This window comes from Scophthalmus maximus, chromosome 15, assembly GCF_022379125.1.
Source record: "Scophthalmus maximus strain ysfricsl-2021 chromosome 15, ASM2237912v1, whole genome shotgun sequence".
Lineage (NCBI taxonomy): Eukaryota > Metazoa > Chordata > Actinopteri > Pleuronectiformes > Scophthalmidae > Scophthalmus > Scophthalmus maximus.
The window spans coordinates 6,012,988-6,040,964 of NC_061529.1; the positions used below are offsets into that span (position 1 = coordinate 6,012,988).

At 43.2% G+C, this 27,977-nt stretch overlaps 1 protein-coding gene and 1 long non-coding RNA gene across 2 annotated transcripts in view; one reads left to right on the forward strand and one right to left on the reverse strand.

Annotated features, from left to right (window-relative positions):
- stag1a (stromal antigen 1a) overlaps positions 1-27,958 on the forward strand; it is a 38,223-nt gene extending 10,265 nt beyond the window's left edge. Inside the window, exons 2-32 of the mRNA XM_035609513.2 lie at positions 13,356-13,576; positions 13,914-14,034; positions 14,220-14,375; positions 14,546-14,642; positions 14,761-14,837; positions 15,600-15,804; positions 15,914-16,065; positions 16,342-16,415; positions 16,572-16,695; positions 16,891-16,989; positions 17,109-17,188; positions 17,518-17,625; positions 17,782-17,896; positions 18,088-18,205; positions 18,461-18,564; positions 19,095-19,187; positions 19,525-19,818; positions 20,245-20,315; positions 20,857-21,025; positions 22,083-22,175; positions 22,527-22,701; positions 22,871-23,010; positions 23,374-23,475; positions 23,572-23,720; positions 24,284-24,412; positions 24,543-24,745; positions 24,842-25,010; positions 25,165-25,281; positions 25,444-25,558; positions 25,663-25,743; positions 26,214-27,958. Of these exons, the coding sequence (XP_035465406.1) occupies positions 13,548-13,576; positions 13,914-14,034; positions 14,220-14,375; positions 14,546-14,642; positions 14,761-14,837; positions 15,600-15,804; positions 15,914-16,065; positions 16,342-16,415; positions 16,572-16,695; positions 16,891-16,989; positions 17,109-17,188; positions 17,518-17,625; positions 17,782-17,896; positions 18,088-18,205; positions 18,461-18,564; positions 19,095-19,187; positions 19,525-19,818; positions 20,245-20,315; positions 20,857-21,025; positions 22,083-22,175; positions 22,527-22,701; positions 22,871-23,010; positions 23,374-23,475; positions 23,572-23,720; positions 24,284-24,412; positions 24,543-24,745; positions 24,842-25,010; positions 25,165-25,281; positions 25,444-25,558; positions 25,663-25,743; positions 26,214-26,237 (3,783 nt within the window). The 5' untranslated portion in view covers positions 13,356-13,547 and the 3' untranslated portion in view covers positions 26,238-27,958. The remainder of the gene's footprint in view (positions 1-13,355; positions 13,577-13,913; positions 14,035-14,219; positions 14,376-14,545; positions 14,643-14,760; positions 14,838-15,599; positions 15,805-15,913; positions 16,066-16,341; positions 16,416-16,571; positions 16,696-16,890; positions 16,990-17,108; positions 17,189-17,517; positions 17,626-17,781; positions 17,897-18,087; positions 18,206-18,460; positions 18,565-19,094; positions 19,188-19,524; positions 19,819-20,244; positions 20,316-20,856; positions 21,026-22,082; positions 22,176-22,526; positions 22,702-22,870; positions 23,011-23,373; positions 23,476-23,571; positions 23,721-24,283; positions 24,413-24,542; positions 24,746-24,841; positions 25,011-25,164; positions 25,282-25,443; positions 25,559-25,662; positions 25,744-26,213) is intronic.
- LOC118285739 lies at positions 22,278-26,954 on the reverse strand. The gene is made up of 4 exons (XR_004785233.2): positions 26,807-26,954; positions 26,381-26,693; positions 24,553-24,721; positions 22,278-22,666 (listed from the first exon to the last, which is right to left on the reverse strand). It is a non-coding gene; the product is annotated as an uncharacterized LOC118285739 (long non-coding RNA).
- Positions 27,959-27,977: the final 19 nt, after the last annotated feature.

Genomic DNA, 27,977 nt, shown 5'->3' on the forward strand with positions numbered 1-27,977 from the left:
CTCTCCCCCCTCTGTGCTGCTGTCACACTTTGTCCCCCTTTCTTTCCCCCCCTCTCCTCCCAATTGCCCCCTCACTTCTCCCTTCATCTCCCCCTTCTCGCTTTCTCGGCTCCATTTTGCGTCAGCTGCAGCCAAGCAGGCAGCCATTGCACAGAGAGGGGGAGAAACCTCTTCTCTGCTTCATCCGTCTATATAAAGCCTTTCCCGTAGCCTGGCCCTTTTCTTTTCTTATGATCTATTTATCCTTTATTCACAGAGGTAGTTCTCAGGAGATAGTGAAGGGGGTGGGGTGGGGGGGCATTTTCCAGCAGAGATCTTATCAGATTGTGCAGTTCACACATCATCCTTCCCCTGCCCTCTTCTTTGCAATGATCCGGCTTTATGTGCTGCAGAGAACAAGCGTACAGTGGCTGTAACAGATGGCTGTGTGTGTGTGTGTGTGTGTGTGTGTGTGTGTGTGTGTGTGTGTGTGTGTGTGTGTGTGTGTGTGTGTGTGTGTGTGTGTGTGTGTGTGTGTGTGTGTGTGTGTGTGTGTGTGTGTGTGTGTGTGTGTGTGTGTGTGTGTGTGTGTGTGTGTGTGTGTGTGTTTCTAGGAACATGGCTGTGTCTGACTCTGACTTTTGTGTGTCAGATGGGTAATCTCCCGTGTGACATAATCATAATCTGGTTAAACCAGACGGCCGCAGCCGCCCTCAAGGCAGTTCCACGTTTAACGGGCCGAGGCTCTTTGGTCCCAGTACGTATGGAAGTTGGCAGCGTGATTAAGTGCAATTATTTGTTTTGTTGGTTGAGTTTGTACTAGTGTCCCAGAGGGGACCGTCTGCGGTTCACGTTTACAAGTCATGCAGTGGTTGGCCTTGATTGAGGAAGGATTTTTAAAGGCTCGAGAGCTTGTTGATTCTTTCTTTGTTGTTGGTGGGGTTTTTCTTTTTTTGAGTTTCATGAGGACTCTGCTGTTTTTTGTGACTTTGAGTAGAAGCTCCTCTCAGATCTGGAGCTTTTTTTTAAAGCATCCTACATCGTTATTACTTAACTGTTTTGCTTCACTATTTTCATGAGCTGTTTCCAGACAAGGACTCCAGGAAATGTCTGGAAAAGTTGGGTGCGGACATTTTCCGGAGTTTTCCTATTAATGTATTGTATGAAGCAAAAGCGGGTATCTGTGTCATCCTTAAGTCTCAGTTTCTGGAAATATTTCCCCCAGGAGTTGGTGGAGACCACAACAGAGCTAAAATGACATAATATATACATACACATCTCCAATTGAATGCGAATGCTGCTGCGTTTGCTACCATAAGTGATTCATATATTTCTAGATTCTATAAATGGCTGGTTTTGTCCAACCAACCAATCACATATTACACAAAAACAGCAAATATTGACATTTGAAAGATGTAGTGGATTTTTGGCTTATTTGCCTAACGAGTGGGTCAGATGAATCAATATTTAAATCACTGCCAGTAAACTGTTGATCGACTTGTCTATTATTCAACAGATCATTTCGGCTCTAGCGGTAACACAGTCAAGGGTAACAGACAGGCTTTTTCACACCTTTGTCACAGGCACATGTGGAACTCATAACTTCAACAACAGCTTCAACTGAATCAGTTAGTTATTAGTGTGACAGTGAGTCTGTTTTCACAATAATAGAATATTATTACATACACCAGGGATTTGTTGTTTCCACTAGGATATGTTGAAGTGTCTTCAGTGGAAATTGCCCGTCATACACTTACAATTAGATCCAAAAGGTCCCCCCCCCCCCCCCCCCCCCACCTTGGTAGCTCAAAGTCATTTCCCATTTCAGGCTTCTCACGTCTGGTCATAAACGAACGCAGCGTTACAAATGACAAGTAAAAGCAGTCGGGCAGCAGGAGGATTTCAACAGCAGAAAGTACTGTTGTTAACGTGGCGCGCCCTTGTGCTAAACAACATTGTCATGTAGCTGATACCGTGCTTGTGGTAGCATAAAGTGTGCATAATTGAAATAAAAGGAATTTGAATGATTAACCCAAGGCTGACATAACACTCGAGCCCCTAAGCCTGCTGTGTATCAGTTTGAACGCTTCCTTTTTTTAATTGTGCAGAAGAGAAGGACACTTATTTCAATTATTTATGTCTCGCTTTACAAAGGCGTTGATGTCACTTTATTGCCATAATTCATTTGTGCTGACAGGCGCTGCACCGAATGCATTATCAGACCAAGTTGGAGATGTACCTGGTCGGTTTTTCTGCAACAACAAAAAAAGATGAAAGCATAGATGTCATGCAGTTTAGGTTGAGGCATGCAAACAAATGTTTGTCTTTGGCCCGCTGAGTCACACGGATGTCTAAACTTCCTGTTTCTAGCTGGTTGTTGGTGCAGCATGTACAGTTCATGCAGGTTACTGTCTGCCGCTGTCATCTCATGTATCTCTTTCCGTTCTCATAGTTATGTCTGATATCCTAGGTTTGTTTTGCATTTGTCTTGATGCTTGTTCCCAGACTGCGTCTCTGTTTTGTGTTCAATGTTTTGCACCAACTCGCATACATTTCATCTGAAGCCAGTTGCAGTTTATTCACTGACACCAGCACCAGTGAGCACACTTGAATGGGAGTTTAAGGCTCTAAGCATTGCAGATTCAGTTGGTTTCTCTGTCTTAGCCATATTTGCTATGTGCTTGAAAGTAGAGATTTTAGTGTCGAGAATACCAACTTGAAACTTTTTTTTAGTCCTTTTAATATTGAATTTACGAAACAAAAATAGTGAAAAAAACTCTGTACTTGCACAAACTCCAGAAATCAAATAGCTGGATTGGATATCGATGACAACAGGCCGACCTATAAAATTCTGTACCTTGTTATCCTGTGTTTAAAAGGTATATTGGGGTTCTTGTCAATTTAGAATTTTGTTTTCTACCAAGAAGCTGGTATTCATAATTTCTATTATCTACCTCATATTCACCTCAGTGTTAAATTTAAATCAGATTTTCCCCTACACATCAAAGAATTAATTATCAATCAAACACTGGTATTGGATTGGTTTTCTATTGGTTGATACCCAAAGCCCATTGGGACTGAAAAAGTATGCTCGCTGCATCTCTGGCTCTAAGCTGTACCTAATGTTTATTCTGACAATTTGGCTTGAGACAGTTTTATTCCTGTTTACTTTATTATAACCCAGTTTTATTCCTGACTTAAACCGGCCCAGTCTTTTCAGACATGTATCCAATTAAGAAACAGACTAAGTCAACCTGTTGGAGAAATCAGGTTTCTTTGAACCATAAAGGTTGTATACTGCCTGACTTTTTGAATGGCTGAATAGCAGTATCTTAAGAGTGAACACTGACCTTTCAGAGAGTTGCATTTTTCTACCAAATTCTCTCACCCTGTGTGTCTCTGGTTCTCCTCTGTGACTTGTCAAAGCCTCTAAAACCCCCATCTGAAAAGACACTCACACTTTTCCATCGGTATTCGTCCCTCTTTTTCATTTCTTTTCCCTCTCCTCCTCCTCCTCTGATGTATTTCACAGATCTGAACTGTCTGTTGCAATCAGATACCAGCATGTAGCAGAATAAGCACCGTCCCATCTGATGCAGCGGGAGTCCTTGCATAAGCACATTTCAGTAAAGTGCTCTGCGTGACAAAGCAGAAAGGTCCAGGATGACCGAAATATTTACAGTTGACATGTCTTACCGGACCTCGCTGCCACTGCAGCTGAAGAATGTCAAAACTGGGCAACTTATTGCGAGTTGAACTGTCGACTGGATGTTGGCCACTGGCCACCGTGTCTTGTAGAACAGAAACGTTTCTGATTTATCAGATTTCCTCCAGTGGTTTTTGTCGTCGTTGGCAGCTTGCTGTTCTAATTGATGATGGAAGTAAATCACACGCGAGTTAGTGAAACCACAATCACAAGCGCTGCCAAGCCGTTCCTGTGAATGCTTCTCCCCTAATCATATCTGAGTACAATGTTCTTACAGCTTCTCTCTTAGTCATACAGACGTAATGGATTTGACCTTTAAGCAAATTCATTATATACAATATTTTTAAGAGATGTTCTGACTATAGTCATCAAAGTTTTGTCCCAACATAAGTTTGATAATATGATAATATAACTATTATTTAAGAGCTGCAACTTGATTATTTTTTACGGTTGATTAGTATGATAATATTTTTTTTCATCTGGTCTATTAAACCAAACAATTAAAAGAGTCAAAGCTGACATTTAAAATTCTAAATGCTTCAGTTTACAACGATATAAAACTGAGAATATCAGGGAAATCCCCACGTCACTGTTGGTTGTCTTTGCTTGATAGATGACTCAAAATATCTATCAAAAATAGATTTTAAACCACATTAAAGGAAGTCGCACCCGTGAGCAAACTGACTTCCTCCCATTTGTTCTGTAGCGCAGGCTGTGAGTCGTACTTTCAGCTGCTGCGATGAACTTAACAACACGTACTGTACGAGCCTGGAGGGCAGAATGAAATCTCACCAGGTGTTTCAGACAATTACCCATAAGTTTGTAAATTTCGTCAGCCCTCCATCCTGACATTTGTAGGAATCTTTTAACACCATTTTATGCTTAAGAATTGGTTTCCCGTACAACCCCAATAACTCTCCCACACATTTTACACACTTTCCCTGACAGGGGTCAACGCACAGTATAAGGCATACGTTGAGTTGAGTTCTTGTCGGTTTGACCTGCCACTTAGAGGATGGACCCACTCATCTTCCAGTCATGGGACGATCCCTCAAGTCAGCGAGCCTCAAGTTAATTGAATCCATTTAAATTCATCTTCGCTGAACCAGTGTGCTACCCTCGAGCGCCCAGCGCCTACCTCTGGCACCGGAGCAGAGCAATTCAGGAATAAACCACAGGTGAATGAAGTCGGCTGACACCTTTCCGCCTCTCCCTCCTTAACTTTAACGTAGCGACGTGGTAGAAGTACACTCACTTGTCAGTTTATTAGGAACGTTTTGCTAAAACAAATGCAGTCTAATACAACAATTCTCTTATAAATCCTTCCCTTTGTGAAAGTTATTGATGAAGAACATATCTTGTGCACCCATACAGCATTAACTCGGTGAGCCAGAGTTGTCCTGCCTTGAATATATATGTTTATTGCAACACCAATCTATTCAGAGAATCGGTCTAACTTGCATGCGGACAACCAAACCCAAAAAGTTAAAAGTACAATAGAAGCATTTCAATATTATACCAAATAGCGGGGAGCAGATAAAAAGTCTAGGTCTCTAGAAATCATATCACGATTGTTAATATCTTCTTTAAAATGGAGAGTCACATCTTATCCCAATGCCAGGGCCATGATGGCAACTCATAACCTAAACATAAAATATTCTAAGAACTTCCTGCAGAAGCCTCCCGAACTCTCACATTTTTTTGTTGAAACACTGTTAAAGTTTATTAACACAATAAACTTTATGATCCCTCATGTGCATGAGTTATATCCAGGTGTTCCTAAATTAATTTGACGGCCGAGTACATTGACGACAATATCAAATTCTGCCAATTGCGAGAGGAAATAAGCAGCAACAGTTTACATTTACTGATATCAGCTGAGGCTGATTTGGTTTCTATTCTTTTTTTTTTTTTGAAAAGTGGTAAATGGCAGAAAATGACTTTATATGAGGTCTGTGTGGTATGTTGCTGCGGAAAACGTTCTTATTATTATTATACAGACCAGTTCTGTACAGCTCAAGAAAAATGAAAGGGTGGGGGGGTGTTCAAAGTGAATCCACTTCTGTCTGAGCTCGGTGCAACATCAGCCCAGCGAGTCGCTGGCTGTAGTGAACAGAGCCCCCGAGAAACAAAGTTAAGCAGCTTTAGCTTGTGCCAGTCAGCTCGGGCTCCGCAGCGGTTCATTTGCTGAGCCTGTGGCTGAAGTGTAAAGAGAGAGAAGAATACCTCTGCTGCGGTTTGTTCCAGTCAGCTCTTCTAAGCACTGTCTTATCGCCCTATTTAAATTTTGGACTTGTCAACAGTGCATTAAGTCATCGCGGGGATTTTTCCCCCTTAAGGTTTTTTCTTTTTTTCTTTTGCCCAGCTTTTGTTTACATCAAGGCCACCTATTTTAATTTGATACTGAATATTAGCCCAGACGTACGTGAAGAGTCTGCCTGTGTAGCTTCAGCTTATTAATGTCAGGGAAAGTAAACCCTCTCATATTTATCAGTTTGCTTGAAGAGCCGGGCAGAAACGGAGGCCGTGTTCTTCTGCGGCTTTTGGCTCTCGTTTCTTAAGGAGCCTCTTAAGAGTAAAATGATTTTTCAGATATGTAGAGTAGTGGAGCTAATGATGTATGGTAATGTGGTAGAATGTATAAAGGCCAAATCCCTCTTAGCTGTACAGAAAATGTTCTGAGATACTTAAATCTCTAACTAAATTGTTCTGAAATGGGTCAAGTGGGAAGCACATGTACGATCATTTTCACGTAATAAGTAGAAGGCTGCTTCCCTGCAGCTTGGAGGAACTGGGGAAAGCTTCAGGGATACCTCTTTTTTTTCTAAGCATTTTTCACCAGTGAGACAGGCACGATTTATCCAAAGAGCAAACCACCACAAAACAGCTCGACAAAAACAATATCCGAATGTGTGTTTATTGCCAAGTAAGTTTTCACACACACGGTATTTGCCTTGCTGCATAATAAGTCAGGAGAGCGTTAAGTTAAAAATCTAATCAATAAAATTAAGTGTGTATAAATATGTAAACATGTATGCAATCTGTCTTTGAGAATTAAATGTGGCATGTGAAAGGAAATACAACTTTACCTTCCTAACCCAACAATTACACCTGTGCTCCTTTAGTTTGATGTTACCAGGCAGAAAATTCAAATTTCAGGCGCATAATTTGCTGAAATGTATGTTTTCGGTTTCATGGGAATATAAATATATGTAGGCTTCCATTTGTTTTGTTTTTTAAGTCATGCGTTTGGCTGCATTTCTAATGAAATTGTTGAGATGCTCTCACCTGCAGCTCACTTTGATGCTCTGCTCAGTACCAGTTGGTAACTAACACAGTAAAAGAACTGTGATAGTTAGACTTATATCATGTCATATTGACTGTAGAAGCTACTAGCACACAAGAATCATCTGACTTTTTTGATAACATCATCACGTAGGACAATGTACAGTGTCTTAACAACCATCCTCCCTGATGTGATTATCCGTGAATCCAGTCTTGTGTTTTTTCCGTCTCGAAGGCTGAACAGACAGGGCCGACGACACACTCATGTCTCTGGAGAGAGTGGCCAATTAGAGCAGATACATTAAAGGTTACTGTCGTAAGGAGAATCGGCCAGCGGGGACCGTGACGGGAGGAAAGGTGTGTGTGTGTGTGTAAGTGAGTAAGGGGAAAATTGTAGGACGTCAAGTGCAAGTCATCATTAGAGAAGTGCTCTGAGTATTGTTTGTTTGGGCTGCACATCCCCCTTTATTGTGTACATTTCACACACTTTGCCACATGGATATGATATCACAGCTGTATATGAAGGTAACGCTGCATCATTAGCCGCTGCAGTGACACACACTCATCTCCCCGTAGAAGGGGGAAGGGGGCTGATGGTCGTAACACGTCGTATTATCGTGTGAGCTTCTTTATTGTTGCCATTGATGTGTTTGATTATCAAGACTTTGGTCATTTTGCCGTGAGACAGGAGCAGTGTTTTACGATGCAATATTTAGTACGTAGAAGCTTAAAAGGGTGAAATCACTTTCCCAGTTGTGGAGCATGAAGTGGCCATGAAAGACGAAAGCCTTGGTTCGAGGTGTTGGCAGGAATCTGCTTCATGTTTGTTTTTTTCTTCTGTCTCGCCCCAAAAGCCTCGGGCATTGGAATTGATTAATTAATTTGCATACGATTGACTGTAGTAGCATCACTGCATCACTACCTGGATATGTCACACAGTATCAGGTTGTGTAATGCATTATAACCAGCGTTCTTCTTTGTAGCTCAAATGAATGGAAATGGCTTCGCAAGACCACAAAATATATATTTGTCTCTGGCAAATATAGATTTCTGAGCATTTTTTCCAATTTGCTCCTTGTAGTTCTTCGCTATCAGACGTGTAGCTGCCAGAACGCCAAGATGTGGAACGAGTAAGTCTGACTTATCAGACGAACAAGAACAACAGTGTTGCTTTAAAAACACAAGGGACTGTTGTACAGAGGGAGGTGCAGAGGTTTCAGGTGCTGAGACAACCAAACGGGCCAGTTGGAGTAATGAGTTGGGAGAGAAAAAATTCCGATGCCAAAAACACTGCAGGAGAAACAGTGTTTTACAACTCCAGAACTTTATGTTAAACAATTATTGCTTCTCTGGTTATGGTAATCACCGTTTAAAGCTGTACAACTACTCAAATGACAAATGCAGCGCTTTTGCCAAGGTTTCAACTTTAAATAGGGCGACCATGGGATATTTTTTGTTTTGTCGTTGTTTTGCCTTGAAATGGCTTCAGGCTGGCAAATCTTCACACACGACTGTTGTCTGTTTGAATGCAGCCTAAGTGGATGGCTGCTTGTGTCCAGTTTGAGTAATGGAGAGTTCCAAGACTTATCAGACACCGATCACTGCGCGGCACTGCGGGACGATACTTTTTGGTCTATTTTCTCACCTGAAATCCTTGAGTGTTAGTGTGCACATAGAAGGCAGCAGTTAGAGACGACTTCATATATTCATATAATCACGCTTGTATGATTCCATTGGTGAGGTTACTGCATCTTTGTAAGGTCAGGATTTGCTGTAAGATGTTGGCAGTGTCATGAATGGGACGGTATGATGGAAGGAATCGGCACACTCGTGTTACGTACTTCTGTGATGAGAATCCAGACAAATGGATAAAGGAGCAAGAAGCCGATCTTAAATAACAACCTGTACGGGGGGGGGGGGGGTCCTGTAAGAGTGCGCAAGTCAAGCACGCTGTCCCTCCCATCTCACCACTCAGCCAATCAAATATGCCGCCGGGCTTATGACCCACACCGGTTGCTATAGCAACATCGGCCTGCCTCCCAGAGAACATGTCATGCATGTTAAGTGTTTTCTTAGATGCTCAATCGTTGTCTCTCGTTGTCTTGCGCTCTCTCTGACGTAGACACACACACACACACGCTCACACACTCACTGTGGACGAAGTGGTGTGGCAGACCACTGATAGTTAACAGGAGGGGTTGGTCTCGGTGCGTCTGAAGCAGCAGTCGTAACTGCACGGCCTTGACTCCGGCTCGCTTGTCTCTTTAAGCAGATAAGGCTAAAGTCATGTGTTGAATATCTTCTTACAAAATAAAAGTTTCTGTGGTTATAATTGGAATAAAACTCAAATTCGGGGCTTGTGTGTACATGTGTGTGAATGGCTCAGACAAAGATGTGATCGATAGATGCGAGTACAGCAGCCGTCGTAGCCGGTGTTTCCGGCTTCAGCACCCTCGCGCCTTCACTCGGCCTGAAATCCGATCTCGCCGTTCAGTTTTATGGCCTGTGTTTTAGAGCTTCTCAATGAAATCACAGGGCAAAAAAAAACGGCGCACAACACTCTGAAGCCTGTACATATTAAATTTTATATGACTACGGAGTTATATTGTTCCCATAAATCACACGTTCACAAGTTCAGTTTTCCCAGGCTTGTTTCTGTTTTAAAATGGCTGCATTAAGTTTTTATTATTCCAACTGTAATTCAGTTTTACTCCTTTATGAATTATTCAGTTCAGAGTGTGCCAGAGATGATGTTCTACACTGATCATGTTTGACATCTTGTGAGGGGAAATGTGCACATGCACACAAGACCACCTGAAGTGTCACGGCCCTGACTCACGTCCACCTACACCTGCAACCATGCTCCAACTGGACGGTACTTGCTGTCAATCACGCTGTATCCACGTTCCAATCCATATTGTGCTTTATCGTCTGTTTTACTCTAAATGGGACCATAACTTATAAAAATGAACATCATGCTGTATCGAAGAAAAGACTTGAAACTAGCGAGTGAGACCATAAACTCTTCAGGAAAACTAACACTGAGTAAAAGAGGAAAAGAGCCTCACGTGTACAATTAATTATTCTGCTGTGGCAACAGTTTGAAGTTGTTTTTTAATGTTGATATTTATTCGACGAGAGAGTTTGTTTTTTTTCATTCTTGAAGCTTTGTGTGTGTGTGTGTGTGTGTGTGTGTGTGTGTGTGTGTGTGTGTGTGTGTGTGTGTGTGTGTGTGTGTGTGTGTGTGTGTGTGTGTGTGTGTGTGTGTGTGTGTGTGTGTGTGTGTGTGTGTGTGTGTGTGTGTGTGTGTGTGTGTGTGTGTGTGTGTGTGAAAGCCAGATAGTGCCAGTATGTTGAGAAAATGAGGAAAGCCAATATGAATTAGGGATTATTTCATTTTTGGTCCATAATGGGTCAGGCAGGCTCCAGCTCCCACACACACACACACACTCAAAGGGATGATGATGGTGGAGGTAGAAGGGAGAGCTCACAGGTGTCACCTTGCTCCTTCCTTTTGTTTTGTCCTCCGCTATTCAACTGTGGCTTTAATCCACATACTGCGCTACATTTTTTTATTGCTTCTCGTTAATCATTTATAAGTGAGTGCTTATGACCAGTGTAAGTGTATAGGATTAGAAGAACACTTCACTGTGCCTGTGGTGTTTGGCATCTGCGTCTTCTTTTTTCCGTCCACAGCCATTCGTCTGAGTGATGTGTTTAAGCGGAATTAATTTGCAAATTAAAAATCACTCAAGACGATTAGAGACTGAATGAGGCAGCGATTCATTAACTCTGTCATTTTCAAATACAACCATATTTACGGTCTTTCACTCTTTCACCTCCCAACGTGGTTTGTTTATGAGACGGTATTTCTGTTCAGACCCTCGGGCTTTTCTCACGTGGCCCCGTCTCCACATTGTTCACCTTCACTGTCTTTATGATTGTCTTTTTATTTGTTTATTTGTTTTGTTTACATTCTACAGTTTTTGCTGTGCTGTATCTTTGCCCCTGTGTGTTGTGGGAAGACTTTGTTGTGGAGAAATGAATCTCTCCTCGGCTGAATACAGTATATACTGTATGTACTGTGGCTAAAAAATATTGTAGTGTTTCAATGAGAAACGTCAGTAGTCATCACTTATGTAATTTTTTTTTTTTACCTCTGCTGAGGAGATTGTGTGATTGGTTCGGTTTGTTTGTTTTTGTGTGTTAGCTGGATCATTGAAAAGTTATGGACGGATTTGCATGACTCAAATATGAGTCTCATGCATCGTAACAGGTGATTCAATTTTTGGACGGGATTCAGATCTGCATCCAGTAATGTTTTTTAAGGATTTTTCACAATTTGAGGACTGCGCTCTCAGAGTGCTCTTATTTTGACAGGTTAACGGTTGTTTTGCTTTCTTCCAAATGTTTTCAATAATTCGGTCTTTGAACGACCTCAGTCTTTTCACAGAAACATACTTTAGGCAAAGAGTTACCAGATGAATACACCTTGAATACTCAATTTATGCATTTAAACTTGTATTTAAAGCTACCTGTAAGTATTGTATAGTACTACAGTTCTGTGCTTTTCCCCCATACGCCAGCAACCAAAGTTTCACACAATATAATTTTTTACATTAGTTGAAACTTACCTGACTTACAGCATAATATTGGCTATTTGACTCTTTTCTACTTCCAGCTATGAAATATCTATCTATTCCTGAGCCCCATCTTATTCATGCAGAAAATCACATAGGGCACATGATGGAAAGACGGGCAGAGCAGTCGTGGCATTTTGCAAGTTAATATTTCTGCCCTTTTCAAATGCCGTTTTTACGGATGGCCTGCACTGAATTGCCCCCATCATTTATACTATTGTGTGCGGCTGTGTCAGCAGAGTCAGGCCTCTCTCTCCTTTTGTGGGTTTAATGTCTGTGCATCCGGGATATCAAGTGCCTAAAATGCAGGCAGGTGAAATCCCAGCAGTTAACATCTGTTTTGCCCCATGTGTGCGCTCTGCCTTTTTCACTGGAGATTTGGAAAAGGGCAACTTCTGATTTGGTCAAATGTTATTACGATCACCTAAATGCCACACAGGATTACAGACTTTAAAAAAGAAACTCTGTGTTTGTAACAACTGAATACCTGTACTTTCTCACACTCTCGCCATGTTTTCAAATGACGATTTAGCTCAGGCACTGTGTGTGTGTGTGCGTGTGTGTGTGTGTGTGTGTATTTTCAGGGGGGGCCCTCCTGCCCCCTGCTATTCCTCAGTACAAACACTGTGTGGAAGACAGTATTTAAATACACACTCTCTTAGCCTGCCCCCTACTGTTGCCCAGACCTACTTTCAAACACACACGTATACACTCACACACACTCTGGGGAGAATGCGGCCCCGAAACACTTAACAGGTGAACGGAAGTGGCCCCGCGACTGAGCTGTCAGCTTAATGAGTCTTAGCTGATTTTTCTGATCCCACTCGTCCCAGTTAAAACCCATTTAAGCAGTTTGGAGAACGACTTTGGTCAGAGGACTTTGTGGATCGTACTGCCTCTTGTGGTGGAACAGAGGCATTGCCTCCAACCTCTGCTCTGCTCTCATTAGCATATGAACAGGGTCAATAACTAATGTTTTAATTAACATTGCTGTCAGTTGTCTGAAAAGAAAAGAAATGGCCCCTAATCATCAGCTCTGGCTGCAAGGCATTTTGGGATTGTTTTCGTGGATTTTGTATCATTCATGGCACCTGGGATTTTTCACACTTTTCACACAGGCCATATTTTCCTGGAAGTCAGATTTATCTCCAGCTTTTAAGACTTTTACCTTTTTTTTTCCTAAACCAGAGGGCAAGCCTTTTATTGAGCCATAGCTTGTCTTTACTTTGTCTCTACAGGATTCTACTTTCACAAACTTTAAAATAGCAACATGTCACCTTTTGAAGTTTTGAGCAAAACTTTACTACAGTGATGGACCGTGATACTTTTTCGAGTTTCTGCGTGGTGCTGAAATAATTTCTCAACAACACACTCCTGTGAGCCTGTCCTCCCTAAACGTCCCTCAATATTTTTTGCTGTTGTAGTTCTCAAAGCGACCAGTTGGTGTCCTCCTCTCCCCACTTTCACCTGGTCCACCAGAGACACTTTAGAGACACTGGTTTTCTTGCTTGCAGAGCAGTAATTTGTCTTTTTTAAATAGTTAAATTATCAGTGATATGATATGATCATGCCTTTATAAAATAATAATAATAATAAATTACTTGAAAGCTTCCGTAACTGTCTTTAATGAGGTTTATGTTTATGTGCACATGCTCTGTAACTGAGTTTTACAGGCTATAAATGTTTTTTAAATGTGTTTTTTTAATTATGATCTTATGTTCTGTTTTGGTTTTTTTCTTTCTCAGGAGCCGAAGAGAGTTAAGTGCCAGCAAGTCGAGTGCGGACCATCCTGGAGGCTCTCCCCCCCCGCCGTTCCAGACCTTTCCCCCAACTGATCTAAAATCTCGTACCCCCGTCTTTGGACCTGAAACACACTCGGTCCTGAAGACACACACACACACAGTTACACACCTCACCAGCTCCCCACCCCGACCAGGATGATCACCTCGGAGCTCCCCGTCCTACAGTGAGTCACATTCTTAGGAAGGTGTCGACTTGAGAAAAAATTATTTATCCGTTTTCTTTAATTTAATTGATCATATCATGATTTGCTAAAATTCTAGGCCATATAACTAGGGAATTAAGTTATTACTTAACTTCAGTCTATTGGGTATGAAAATATTTTTTTAAAGTCTTAAATTGAACCCAAAAGGAACACGGTTGAGACACGTTGAAAAGTACAAAAATAAAAATTTTGTTTTTTGGATGTTAATAAAATCATAACCCTTCAGTGGCCCTTATTGAAATTTATATCATACCAAAAAATTTGGTTCCAATACATGTTTTGTGTTTTGCTCTTTCAGGGACTCGTCCAATGAGTCTGGGGCGACAGACGCAGTGGGTTTAAGCATGAGCATGAGTGAGATTGAAGATCCAGAGGTGAAGGGGAAGAAGAAGAGAGGGAGGCCTGGAAAACAAGCCCCGGTATGAGCGTGTGTGAAAAGAGTGTGTGTTGAGAAACCCCGGGTTAACAAGTTTGCATGTGACAATTGTGAGCATGCATGTGTATGTTAGAAGATGCAAAGAAACAAGCTCTAGAGTTAATTTGTAAACATGAGTGTTTCCATTCCTTATTCCTTACGGAGCACTTGGCATTTCCCTCCCCGCAGACGTCCAATAAGAAGCCTCGAAAGACACCGGCTGACAAGGCCGTGGGACCAGCCAGAGGGAGAGGGAAAGCCAATGGCGTGGCTCAACACAATGGAGACGGCGGAGACCCCGTCACTCTGTTTGAAGTGGTCAAACTGGGCAAGAGTGCCATGCAGGTGATGGAGAGTGGTTGTGTGGTTTTATATTCAGAAAACGTCCAAACTCAAAAATGTTACTTGTAAAATATATTTATTGTTCAATGAGATACATGCAGGTGTTTTTTATTACATTTCATAATGTCATGTGACATTAATCATTCTCATTGTTGTGTTCCCTGCGTTCACAGTCTGTGGTGGATGAGTGGATTGAATCATACAAACAGGACAGAGACTTGGCGCTGCTCGACCTCATCAATTTTTTCATCCAGTGCTCGGGGTGCAAAGGTAAAAAATGACTTCAATGACTGCAAACTGAGTGTGTAACCACGGTGGTTCCAACACTGTGAGCCGTTCGCCAACCCAAATAACAAAATGTGAATCTGACTGATTGCTGTGTAACCAGGCACCGTGAGGATCGAGATGTTCAGGAACATGCAGAACGCTGAGATCATCCGTAAGATGACTGAGGAGTTCGATGAGGTAACCGCCTGCCTCTGCCACATTCAAGTGAAAATAATGTTGATATTTATTCGATGGGAAAAACATAATGTGAACACAGTGTGTTCTCTCCTCAGGTTTCTTCTCACAGCAGGAATAAACCCGCTGCCTCTTACTATTTTCAAACATGCAGCTGCAATCGGTTTATTTTAATATCCAACATTAGTTGGAAAATACATGAAATGTCTGAACAGAAAACACGTGAAACGGGGGATATTCAATGATTAATTCAAATTACTCTCACATCAGTTTTAATTCACGTTAGTTTTTTAACCAGCTTCTCGCCACATGACACATTCCAGACGTTACACAATGGTACAAAGGCAGAGCAGAGAATAACAAACAAATAGCAGTTGAACAGATGAAAGGGGCTCTGGTCTCCTTCATTGGTAACAAATGTGATCATAAGCCCAACCAGAAAATCGCAACAAGCGACCGCAGTGGGCAACAGTTTCCATGTTGCTGAAAACATGTCCCAGACTTATCCGTGGCCTCTGCTAGAACATTCGTTTGAATGGTTTAATAGCAGCAAATCTCAAATCTGACTTGATCACTTGTGAATCCGAATCTTAACCTTAAAGGTCGGATTTCAGAAGAAATCAGAAATGGAGAGCAGATTTTCTATAAAGCAGTGAACTATGGAAAAACACCTCAGCAGCACTGATGCTCATGGAAACAAATAACTTAATAAAGGATGTTACAGTCCATCTGAATCCTCTGGGGGGTTTTTTTCTTTGTGAACAGGACAGCGGAGATTATCCTCTCACCATGCCGGGGCCTCTGTGGAAGAAGTTCCGCTACAACTTCTGCGAGTTCATCAGCGTGCTGATTCGCCAGTGTCAGTACAGCATCATCTACGACGAGTATATGATGGACACCGTGATCTCCCTCCTCACGGGGCTGTCCGACTCCCAAGTGCGAGCCTTCAGGCACACCTCCACGTTAGCAGGTAGGGACACCGGCTTCCGTCAGCTCATATCATCAATAAATTGTCAACGGTCTGAGACATCTCTTAAGCTGCTTCGTGTGAATTTCATTTTCTTTTTTTTTTAATGTAGCCATGAAGCTGATGACGGCACTGGTGAATGTGGCGCTGAACCTCAGCATTCACCAAGACAACACGCAGAGGCAGTACGAGGCCGAGAGGAACAAGATAGCCGGCAAGCGAGCCAACGAGAAGCTGGAGCTTCTGCTACAGAAGAGGAAGGAGGTTTGATAATGTTTGATGTCACTTTTTTTGTTTAGATTTCACTATTTAAATCGAGGGTATTTACAAGCACTTGTGAAGAACCAGAAGTATCCTAATAATAACCCGAGGACTGTTGAAAGTTCTCACGACGGTGGTAGGAAATGCGGAAATTCCCCTTGATTCCTTAGAAGTCATTAGTGCTGTAATTTTGGAATCTTAAACTTTTTTTAATCCTGAGCCTTGCAGCGCTGCTGTTTATGTCGGGTTGTCTCTAGCTTTGTAGTTTTCTCTTTGCAGCTTCAGGAAAACCAAGATGAAATAGAGAACATGATGAACTCCATCTTCAAGGGAATCTTTGTGCATCGCTACAGGTTCGCTTCCTCACCCTGTTCATGTTCATATTAATTGAAGTGATGATGTTGCTACTATTTTTGATTTTCTTCATCCAATACAAACATAACGTAAATGGTTAATAGTTAGCTTGTTCAAAATGAAAGATGGTGGAGATTGTTCTCTTTCCTCACCAGGGATGCGATTGCAGAGATCAGAGCCATTTGTATTGAAGAGATCGGCGTGTGGATGAAGATGTACAGTGATGCTTTTCTTAACGATAGTTACCTGAAATATGTCGGTTGGACGCTACACGACAGGGTGAGCACAAATATTTCTGTGAGAACTTGGTTTGCTGTGTTGTTTGTGTTTGTGATGTTTGTGTTTGGGCCCCTGCTGAATAGTCTTAGTGGATGATCTGATGGTGTTTACACGATTTCAGAATGCTAACCGCTTTAGCCCACCAGGGTCGGCTTTGGTTCAAGATGTTTTTTTGACAGTCTCTCGCATTTTCAGCAAGGAGAGGTGCGTCTCAAGTGCCTGAAGGCTCTGCAGAACCTGTACACAAACCGAGAACTGTTTCCCAAGCTAGAGCTTTTCACCAACCGCTTCAAGGTAACACCAGCCAGAACGAAAAATATGATTTATGGTGCACTTAAGATTCAATTTAATCTTTCTTGATTCTGCTCATGTATTCAACTTCTCTGTCTGGACACTTGTATCTGTTTTGACAGGACCGTATAGTTTCCATGACCCTGGATAAGGAGTATGATGTGGCTGTGGAGGCGATTCGACTGGTCACACTCATCCTGCAGTGAGTAGCTTCGCACTGTTTCTGCTTTTATTCACATGGATACACACGAATCTTTGCAGTGATACGCTATTCTTTTGTCGGTTCATCGGCCATATTGTGGCTTGATCAAGTAAAAGTCAGGAAAAGTGCATGTTTTACGGCCACTCGTCAATATTTTGGGACATCAGGCGGAATTCAGTTTGTAAACGTACGTTTACATTTAGTCTCACTGTTAAAAAGCAACAGTTAGAGTTCTCACAGTGTAAGCAATGTTAATTCTGCATTGTTTGCCTTCACTATCTTTATTTTCTTACTCCTCGTATGTAACTCGTGTGGATTATCTTCTGCAGGGGCAGTGAAGACGCCTTGTCCAATGAGGACTGTGAGAATGTGTATCACCTGGTCTACTCCGCCCACCGGCCGGTGGCCGTCGCCGCCGGAGAATTCCTGCACCGGAAGTGAGTTCTATCCTGAGGTCTCTTGTCTCTTGTGAAACAACGGAGAGCGTTACTTTTCAGTTGCATCCATATTAAAAGTCAGGGATCCGTGGTGGAACTGTTCTTATACCTCTCACTGTTCAATGTCCGCGTCTCCCTCCTCTCTTCTATCTCCAGGCTGTTCAGTCGTCACGACCCGCAGGCAGAGGAAGCGCTAGCGAAGCGCAGAGGGAGGAGCAGCCCCAACGGGAATCTCCTCCGCATGCTGGTGCTCTTCTTTTTGGAGAGCGAGGTAACACTCTTTCTCATTTAAAAAATTCATATTTTCATAATTTTTGGGTTGTTCTACGTTTGGTAGAATGTGATAAAACAAATTTACATTGTCAGAGACTCACACTATACTGCAGTTGACAAATATTGATTGACATTTTGTGTGTGTGTCTGTGTGTGTGTGTGTGTGTGTGTGTGTGTGTGTGTGTTCAGCTTCACGAGCATGCAGCCTACCTTGTGGACTCACTGTGGGAAAGCTCTCAGGAGCTGCTGAAAGACTGGGAGTGTATGGCTGAACTTCTGTTGGAGGAGCCAGTGCAGGGAGAGGAGGGTAAGACGCACGCACGCACGCACACACACACGCACGCACACACACACACACACACACACACACACACATCATGTTTTCTCCCTTATGAATTGGCTGTGGGCTTCTTCCCTGTCAAGCACATCTTCACAAGCTGAAAACCAGCTACAACAGATGATGTAATTAAAATCCAATTACTTGAAACTCTCTGTTCTCTTTGTATGCGTCTCTTACTCTCCCATTCCTTCGTCATTCCTTCCCCTCTGTCCGTCCTCGCAGTGTTGTCAGACCGACAGGAGAGTGCACTGATAGAGCTGATGGTGTGCACCATCCGACAGGCAGCAGAGGCGCACCCGCCCGTCGGCAGAGGCACCGGCAAACGGGTAGGTCAAGTAAACACATGCATCTTCTACACCATAAACTTCAAGGTGCGTAGATGTGTGAGATTGACGAGATGAGAGAAGGTGAATATAAACCTGCCAGCAGAAGCTTGGAGCAACACTTAAGATTTGCTGGTCACCCGTTGTATTTTATCATTATCATTTATGTTCATAGTACAAAATTGAGGCATCGCTGTTCGTCCACTCCATGACTCCCCCGACATTTGTTCCGACTCAAGCACAAACCAAAAACCCACATCCTGTGAAGATGTCAAATCAAAAATACATAAAACTTCCAGGTTAACGTCTGACTCAAAGACACGGATCTTCAGGGCTTGCATCAGAAGGTCTCTTGATAACACCTCACCGCTGCAGAGATAGTAAAATGAGACACGAATAACCATTCTGAGATCATAAAAAGAGCGAGAACAATATGTTCCACTAACTCAAACTCACTGTTTTACTGCCGTCTCCCTCCTGTTTTTACATCCCAGCAAACGTTTGACCTCAGGTTTTTGCGTTTGTTTGTCCAGGTGCTGACGGCGAAGGAGAGGAAGACCCAGATAGACGATAAAAACAAACTGACAGAGCACTACATCATGGCTCTGCCCATGCTGTTGTCCAAGGTAAGACATCTCCCAACTCTCGCCTGCAGCCAGCACACGGCCAGAACCAGGCGCTGATTGATGAGCGCGTGGGTGTCTGATCTGTTTGTCGAAATAATTGATCACCGTGTTACTTATGTAGTCGCGAGGAGTGTTATTGAATATACGTCACCTTGGACAAGCGGCTGGATAAATACTTCAAACACAATTGACCATTTCACTAAGTGAGCAACACAAACACAAGCATCTGGTGTTGATTGATGAGTCTCTCTTCCTCTTTACTGCCTCTGGACGTCTGCTGTCTGCAATGCTGTTTGTCTCCTTTTCATCCAAACCTCTCATCTCTCCGTCCCCACAGTATCAGGCGGACTCGGAGAAGGTGGCCAACCTGCTGCAGATCCCGCAGTTCTTTGACCTGGACGTGTACAGCGCCGGGCGCATGGAGAAGCACCTGGACGCCCTCCTGAAGCAGATCCGTCTGGTGGTGGAGAAGCACATCGAGGCCGACGTGCTGGAGGCCTGCAGCAAGACCTACAGCATCCTCTGCTCCGAGGAGTACACCATCATGAACCGCGTGGACATCGCCCGCTCGCAGCTCATCGACGAGATGACCGACCGGTTCGCGCACTCGGTCGAGGAGCTGCTGCAGGAGGTACGACGGGAACACGGTGGACAATTACAAATGCACAGTTGTTTTACCGGTGGTGGTTGAGACATACATGTATAATTACAAAGTCCAAGGTTAGATTTCAACCTAGAATTTTTGTAGCAGGCCTCACCTTTCTATTGCCACTTGTCCTGTGTTTTTCTCTATTCTTTTGATAATCTACTGTACTACTACTGCATCCATTAAACAAGGTTTTAAATGGAGCCTGCACAATAAAACAATAAAAATGCTTACACTGTGAGCCTGAACAATAAAAATAAAATAAGCACTTGTTTTTGCCTAAATCAAGCTCTAAAAATAAAGTTTTACAAAAGAAACTTATTTTTAAAATGGGTTTAAATGGGTTGGTATCAATAACAGTACAGTGTATGTCCAGTCTTCATGTATTAACTTGTTTTTGTTGCACTGCAGGCAGAGGAGGCCGATGACGACGACATCTACAATGTTTTATCTACTCTTAAGAGACTCACAGCTTTCCACAAGTAAGATTCTCACTTTACTTGTTTTTAACTTTCAGTATGCTTAGGGATGAAAATAGAGATTATTTTAATTTTGATTCATCTTTTGATTGATTCTTTAATCCAAACGATGTTTGAAAATAGTAAAAATCTCCTTTGGGGTTTCCTGTAGCCCAAGATGGTAAACAAAGATCACATTATCTTCAAATAAGAAAATGGAAAGTAGCAAATTCCCACAATTGTGAAGCTGAACCTTTGCATTTTACTTGCTTAAATTGACCTATTGATCAGAATTCTTTGTTGTTGTTTATTAAATAACTAATCGTTTCAGCTGTACATCTCACAGAACATGCTGTAAGATGGAAAATCATGAATTTCAGTGTGTGTGTAGCACTTGAGTTATGCATTCAAATCTCTCTGTTGCAGTCCACATGAAAACAAACTCTGCGAAGGTACATCTTAGCTAAAAGCACTGGATATATAACTCCCACTCAATAAACTCGACGGTTTAATTAACTCCGTGAGCTCTCACGTGCTTTCCTCTCTCGTCTCTCCTCGTTCTCAGTGCCCACGACCTGACGCGGTGGGATTTGTTCGGGAGCTGTTACCGGCTGCTGAAGGCGGGCATCGAGCAGGGCTCCATGCCGGAGCAGATCGCCGTCCAGGCCCTGCAGTGCTCCCACTACTCCATCCTGTGGCAGCTGGTCAAGATCACAGAGGGGGCTCCCAGCAAGGTGCAGGACTCAGTGCACACTCCCACAATCCCCGGGTTTATCTTTGGTTAGGGGGGAGGCTCACAGTTAAGGCCGCCATGTCTGAGCATCAGTGGCCCAGAGGGAGAGAAGCTTATCTGTATTTCTGCAGCTTAGGTGTTAAAATCCACCTCGCTGTTGGATAATGATGCTAAACCCTGATCCAGGGGCTTAACTCCAGAATATCTCTCATTTCACTGAAGCCTAAACGTCCAAGACGTGTCAGTGTTTGCCCCCTTTTCCCACAGTGCAGCAGTTCAAGTTGAAATGTGGTCTTTTGTTAGCTCAAGCTCAGTGGATCTACGTTCTGACCCGCAGTGGCTTAAACATTCCCCATGTGCACGCTGATTCATTCGACTAATATTTTATTAATTAATATGTTAATCGTTTGCCCTATAAATGCTAGGCTTTGTGTTTATTAGTATGTACATATAGCAGTTTCATGAAGTATAAAGTGACATTCAACAATTCAAATATTTTTATAATTTGACATATCGTTGTACAGACTTTCAATGCCACTGACACCACATGTCTACTTGCTGGTACAGAAACCAATACCTTGATTGCATTTTTAGGCTAATGACCATCAATATTTGAATTGTGCAGATTGCTTTGATATAGAATATCTTAAAAAAACAAAAAACAAATATGATCATCAAGTAGTTGATGACTCTCAAATGTCCCGCTCTGCTCTCCGACCCGCTGCAACACACGTGTATTGATTCTTGTGCATCAATAAAGTTAGTTCATGATAAATTAAAAATCATTAAAGTTTGATTTCTTAGTTAGCGCAGTACGTCAGGGACTGGGACATTTAGCCTGAAGGATGCTGCTGTTTACTGTTGATTTCTTTGAAAGAATTTGTTATTTGTGACATGTGGCTAAATGTGTGTGTGTGTGTGTGTGTGTGTGTGTGTGTGTGTGTGTGTGTGTGTGTGTGTGTGTGTGTGTGTGTGTGTGTGTGTGTGTGTGTGTGTGTGTGTGTGTGTGTGTGTGTGTGTGTGTGTGTGTGTGTGTGTGTGTGTGCGTGCGCGCGCAGGATGACCTCATGGCTCTCAGGAGAGTGGTGAAGTCTTTCCTGGCTGTGTGCCAACAGTGCCTGTCCAACGTCAACACTCCGGTCAAAGAGCAGGTAACAACACACACCTGATACGAGCAGCTGACACCGTCACTGTCCAGAAAATGTAACGTCTTCAGCTGATTGTTGACAATATTGTCAGAAACACAACAGAAGCAATGCTCAAACAGTTATTTATTTGAAGAATAATCTTCAGCTTAAGCGTGATTAAGGTCCGAAGAAGAAAAAAGAGCCAGAGAGTTGCTAAGGAGGGCAATTTTGTTGTTCGCGTCCAGTTGTCTCAACAGCATCCATGTTTTCAGGATCACACATAATCCCTCATAAGCCATTTTTCCTGAGTGAATACGTTATAGAACAGACTTTCCGTCAAACCGTGACTCTCTCTTGTTTGTGCCTCTTGCTCAGGCGTTCATGCTTCTCTGTGACCTCCTGATGATCTTCAGTCACCAGCTGGTCTCTGGCGGCAGGGAAGGCCTCCAGCCGCTGGTCTTCAACCCCGACAGCACTCTGCAGAACGAGCTGCTCAACTTCGTCCTGGACCACGTCTTCATCGACCAGGACGATGAGAGCCAGAGCATGGGTGAGAGCCAGAGAGATAAACGGCTTTATATACAGGGAACATGGGGTCAATTAAAGTATCAGTTTGAGATTTTCGTCACGGTAAAAGATTAATGAGCTGAGCTTTTTGAAAAATGTAATGCCCAATTTCTTCTTCTTTGTAAATTCCACTTCTGACCGTGTGCCTGCAGAGGGAGACGAGGAGGACGAGGCCAACAAGATCGAGGCTCTCCACAAGAGGAGAAATCTGCTCGCCGCTTTCTGCAAACTCATCATCTACGACATCGTGGACATGCCCGCCGCCGCCGACATCTTCAAGCACTACATGAAGGTGTGTGCTCGTCTGTACCTGACAGTAAACTGAGCGGCATCTCCCGATGTTAGGCCAAATTCTGCCTATCTGCTGAGATAAAAAAATCTTATGGATGTTTTGATGGGCCACCAGGGCATCAACGCGGTGGTAACAACACAAAACGGATGTCTTGTGTTATTAAGAGAAGTGTTGAATATCATCAGATCATTATGAAACTGGCGGGACAAATCGGACTATGACGAGCCGCCACATTCTTCGTAATTAATTGGAAACACTGAGATAAAAACAATAAGTTAATAAAAGAATAAAGAGGAAACCCTGAGATACGAGATTGAATGTGCTGATTTGTGTCCTCTCGCCTGTGTTCTCTCTCTGCCCCAGTATTATAACGACTACGGAGACATCATCAAGGAGACGCTCAGTAAAACTAGACAGACGGACAAGATCCTCTGTGCCAAGACGCTCATCCTCAGTCTGCAGCAGGTGAGACGTCGACAGGAATGCAAGCTCCTCGTGGTACATTCTTCTTGTGCTCGCCCACAGACGCTAACCGTCGACGCGTGTGTGTCTGTATTCCAGCTGTTCAACGAGCTGCTGCAGGACCAGGGTCCCAACCTGGACCGGACGTCGTCTCACGTGAGCGGCATCAAGGAGCTGGCCCGTCGCTTTGCACTCACCTTCGGCCTGGATCAGATCAAGACCAGAGAGGCCGTGGCCACGCTGCACAAGTAAGAAACCATGACTGCTCTAATCCTTTTGGCGATTTACTAGACCGACTCTTAACAGCTGTAATAATATGGGGAGGAGGTGAAGAGAAACTCAACTGGGGTTCAAAGTCCGTTCAAAGAAGAAAGCTGCGTTAGAAAGGACGGAGGATTTGTTGTCTCACTAACTTGTTCTCCTGATTCGTAAGATGCAACTCAGATCCCAAAAGAGGCGCAGAACCAATTTAAACTTGAAACTTTTTATGAAGGTTGAGTCCAGAGGGGAAACAAACCTTTTTATAAATGGAGGAATCATTAAGAACAAAGACGTAAAACATATCTGACACAGGATGCTACTCGGTGAAACACCGAAGAAATTAAAAGTTTTCTTGAATTTTGATAGCTGAGCCCAGAAAAGTAACATCTATAATAGTTCATCATAAATGTAAGTTACAATAAATAAAGAAGGTTGTGTGTAAGAAATATCAGATGTTTTCCTTGTTAATTATTCTAATTTATTCTGTTTCTTTCTTTCTTAATTTTATTTCCTTCTTCTCACTTGTCTCTGTCTCTTCCTCTTGTATCAGGGACGGAATAGAGTTTGCATTTAAGTACCAGAATCCTCGAGGAGCAGAGTTTCCTCCCCTCAACCTGGCCTTCCTGGAGGTCCTGAGCGAATTCTCATCCAAACTCATCCGCCAAGACAAAAAGACCGTGTAAGTATCCAGTCGTATAATCCCACCGTGTTATTTTTCATAGATTAAAGATCCTTTACTACCTTGTAATATAAAGAAATGTGTAGATAAATATCCATGAATAAACACCAATGATCTTGTCTCCGCTCAGCCACTCCTACCTGGAGAAGTTCATGTCAGAGTCGATGTCGGAGCGTCGGGAGGACGTGTGGCTGCCGCTGATCTCCTACAGGAACAGCCTGCTGACGGGGGGAGACGAGGACCACATGTCCGTCACGTCGGGGTCCAGCAGCAAAACCGGGTCGGTCCGCAGCAAGAAGGGACGACCGCCTGTACACAAGAAGCGCATCGAGGGTGAGCAGACAGCACAGGGACGAGGGTGACCCAGTTTGTTTGACGTGTACATGGTTAATATCCAACGTCAACCGTCTCCGTGTGTTCGATTTCCAGAGGAGAGTAGCGTGGAGGGCTCGTGGCTGATGCGTAACGACACCCTACCGACACCGGGGGCGCTGCAGACTCCTCAGCTCACCTCGACGGTCCTCAGAGAGAACAGACCGGCGGAACACATGCCAGACCCGGACTCAGAACCAGGGTCGGAGAACGACTTTGTACACAAGTGAGTTCATTCACATGCTGTACATGCACTGAACATCCACATACAACATTCTGAATGACCTGTTATGATCACAACACTGAGGATTATTGTAAATCTGTGCATAACTAGAATTGACATAGAGTACAAGACTTCTGACCCTGTGTTTGGTCTTCAGTCCTCAGATGCAGATGTCGTGGCTCGGACAGCAGAAGATGGAGGAGGTGAACAGGAAAGACAGGACGGGCCTGAACTACATCAAGTCGCGCAGCAACCAGGGCGTCCGGCAGACTGTGTACGTGTGATTGACCTTTAACCCCCGGACTGATGGCGTTTGACGAAAACCTGGCTCACAGACCTCCTCTAGAGTTTTATCTAACCTGACGGACTCTGCAGTTATGTTTTTGATAAGTAACAAACTCATAAAGAAGAAAAATAATTGTCCTCTCCTGTTCAGGCGCGGGTTAATGGAGGACGACGCAGAGCCGATCTTTGAGGACGTGATGATGTCATCGCGGGGTCAGCTGGAGGACATGAACGAGGAGTTTGAGGACACCATGGTGATCGACTTGGTAAGTGAAGTGACTTCCTGGTACAAAATTTCCACAAGACCCTGTTTATCGTGGGTTTTTTTGGATATTAATTTAGTTTATTTAATTTTTCTTCCCCATTCCAGCCGCCATCAAGGAACAGACGTGAACGAGCAGAATTAAGACCAGACTTCTTCGACTCTGCAGCAATGATTGAGGACGAGTCGGTAAGTTTAGTCGTCGCTTAGTCGGTATATGTTAGAACAGCTGAAAGCGTTAGTCGACTGATAGATAAGTCAGGTGACAGAAAATTAATTTGCATTTATTTCATAATGATTTCATGTTTTTGTTTTATTTTTTCTGTCCAAGAAAAATCAGTTCCAAAAATGTGAATATTAGCTTCTTCTTTTTTTTCACTTTTAACAGTAGTAAGTTTTTTTAGAAGTCACTTGAAATTGAAAAGACACTGGAAATGAATCTATAAACACAACTACGGCCCTTCCTGTCAATCTCGGCTGACACACGATACCAAAAGTTATTTGAAAGTGACTGAAACTAAACATTTGCATCAGATTTTAAAGCCACTAGTTGTTTTGAATTAGACCTTTTTGACTTTGGGGCCCTGTGGTGTTAATATCGTAAATAAGACACTGTGATTTTTTTCCTCCCCGACATTGTCTACTCTCTCTTGTTCCAGGGATTCAGCATGCCCATGTTCTGAAGCGAGAAAGACGCAAAGATCCTGAGATCAGGATCCCAATCAAGAGTAAATGGACGAGGGGGGGCCGGGGCGGTTTTTGACGTCTGATCACCTGCCAACCAAACTCTTAGGAAGAAGATGAGAAAAAAACATTGTTGAAGTACTTTTTCCTTTCTGTAAGATGGAAGGATGTTTGTCACAGTGGATCTGCCGATGGATCCCCAAGTCGCCAGGGTCTCCCCCAGAAGCGTCGAGCGAGCATCCGCTCTCCTTTTATCAGACGGGCCGGAGGATCCAGAACCTCGTCGTGATTATGGAAGACCTTCGTCCTGCTCCTCCTCCTCCTCGTCCTCCTCCTTCTGTCCCTCTTCAGCCTGTTGTTGGTTTAGCTCTTCTTAACGGTAGCCCTGATGGCGGCGCTCTGGCTACGTAATCCCCGCAGCCAGCCGACGAGTACGTACAGTTTTGACGGTCCTCCTGTTAAACAGATGTAAAGTTTGTTTCCTCTCGCGATCAGCAGCACGGAGCAACGTAAAACTCCGTACAGCCGCCACACACACACACACACACACACACACACACACACACACCTTTTCGTTTGGTGTCTCAACTCAATCCGTCTGGTTAAATCGGAGACAGAGGATCTCGATACTAAATGCTCTGTATCTTCGCTCTTTGATCTTTCGCAATCTTAATCCTTCTGTGTGTGTGTGTGTGTGTGTGTGTGTGTGTGTGTGTGTGTGTGTGTGTGTGTGTGTGTGTGTGTGTGTGTGTGTGTGTGTGTGTGTGTGTGTGTGTGTGTGTGTGTGTGTGTGTGTGTGTGTGTGTGTGTGTGTGTGTGTGTGTGTGTGTTTTCTGACGATGGTTGAGTAGCCACACATACACACACACACGCGGAGATCAACTGTAGTCTGACCTGAAGGAAAGTGGTGTAACTGTCGTGTGTGTGTGTGATGTCAAAGCGAGGGTTGTCATTTGACAGTGACCGACCTCAGACAAGAGCCCCGCCCCCTCTCAAATCTTTGAAATGCTCTGCGCACACACGCACACATTCTGAAAAATGGCTTTTTGAAGTAAAAAAAAAGGTTTTAAAAAAAGACAATAAACATATTTTGAATTCTGTAGCTTTAGTACTAAAGTTTTAAATCAAGTGTGTTTTTGTTTTTGTCCGATGTTTGTACAGCTTTTTCTTCGATATGTATCTTGTTCGTTGCCAAATTGTGGCCTACATATTTACAGTATATTCCAGCCCCCCCTCCCCTCCACCTGTTACTCATATCTAATGGTTACCACGCTGTGTCGCTGTGGGACACCAGCTTTTAAAGTGCTGTGTGGTCTGATTGTAATCGTCTCACAGTTCAGTATTACAGCAGATCATCTGTTTGGTTCGTTCAAAATCAAGTTCCTTAAACTTCCTTTTTTCTTTTTTTTTGCATTACCAACAGTGTTAAACTGATTCCGAATTGGAGACGCGTGTCGTTATCATCGTTCATTTCCAGTGCAGTTGATGGATCGTTGTGTCTGACAAGATTTGTCTGAATGTGGGGTTTTTTTTGTGTCCAGCCATGTTTTCATTTCCTCCGCTGGCTGCGTCGTCAGTCCTCATGTGAGTGTCGGAGACAATTGGATATTTTCTGCAGTGCAGTTGACATCGGTTGCCCCTAAAATGCTCGAAAAAAGCCAGTTTTTTGTTTTTTTCTGTGAAACTAAATTCTTTTTAATAAAATAAAATCTGTAATCGATTTATGGACCAGTGTTTGT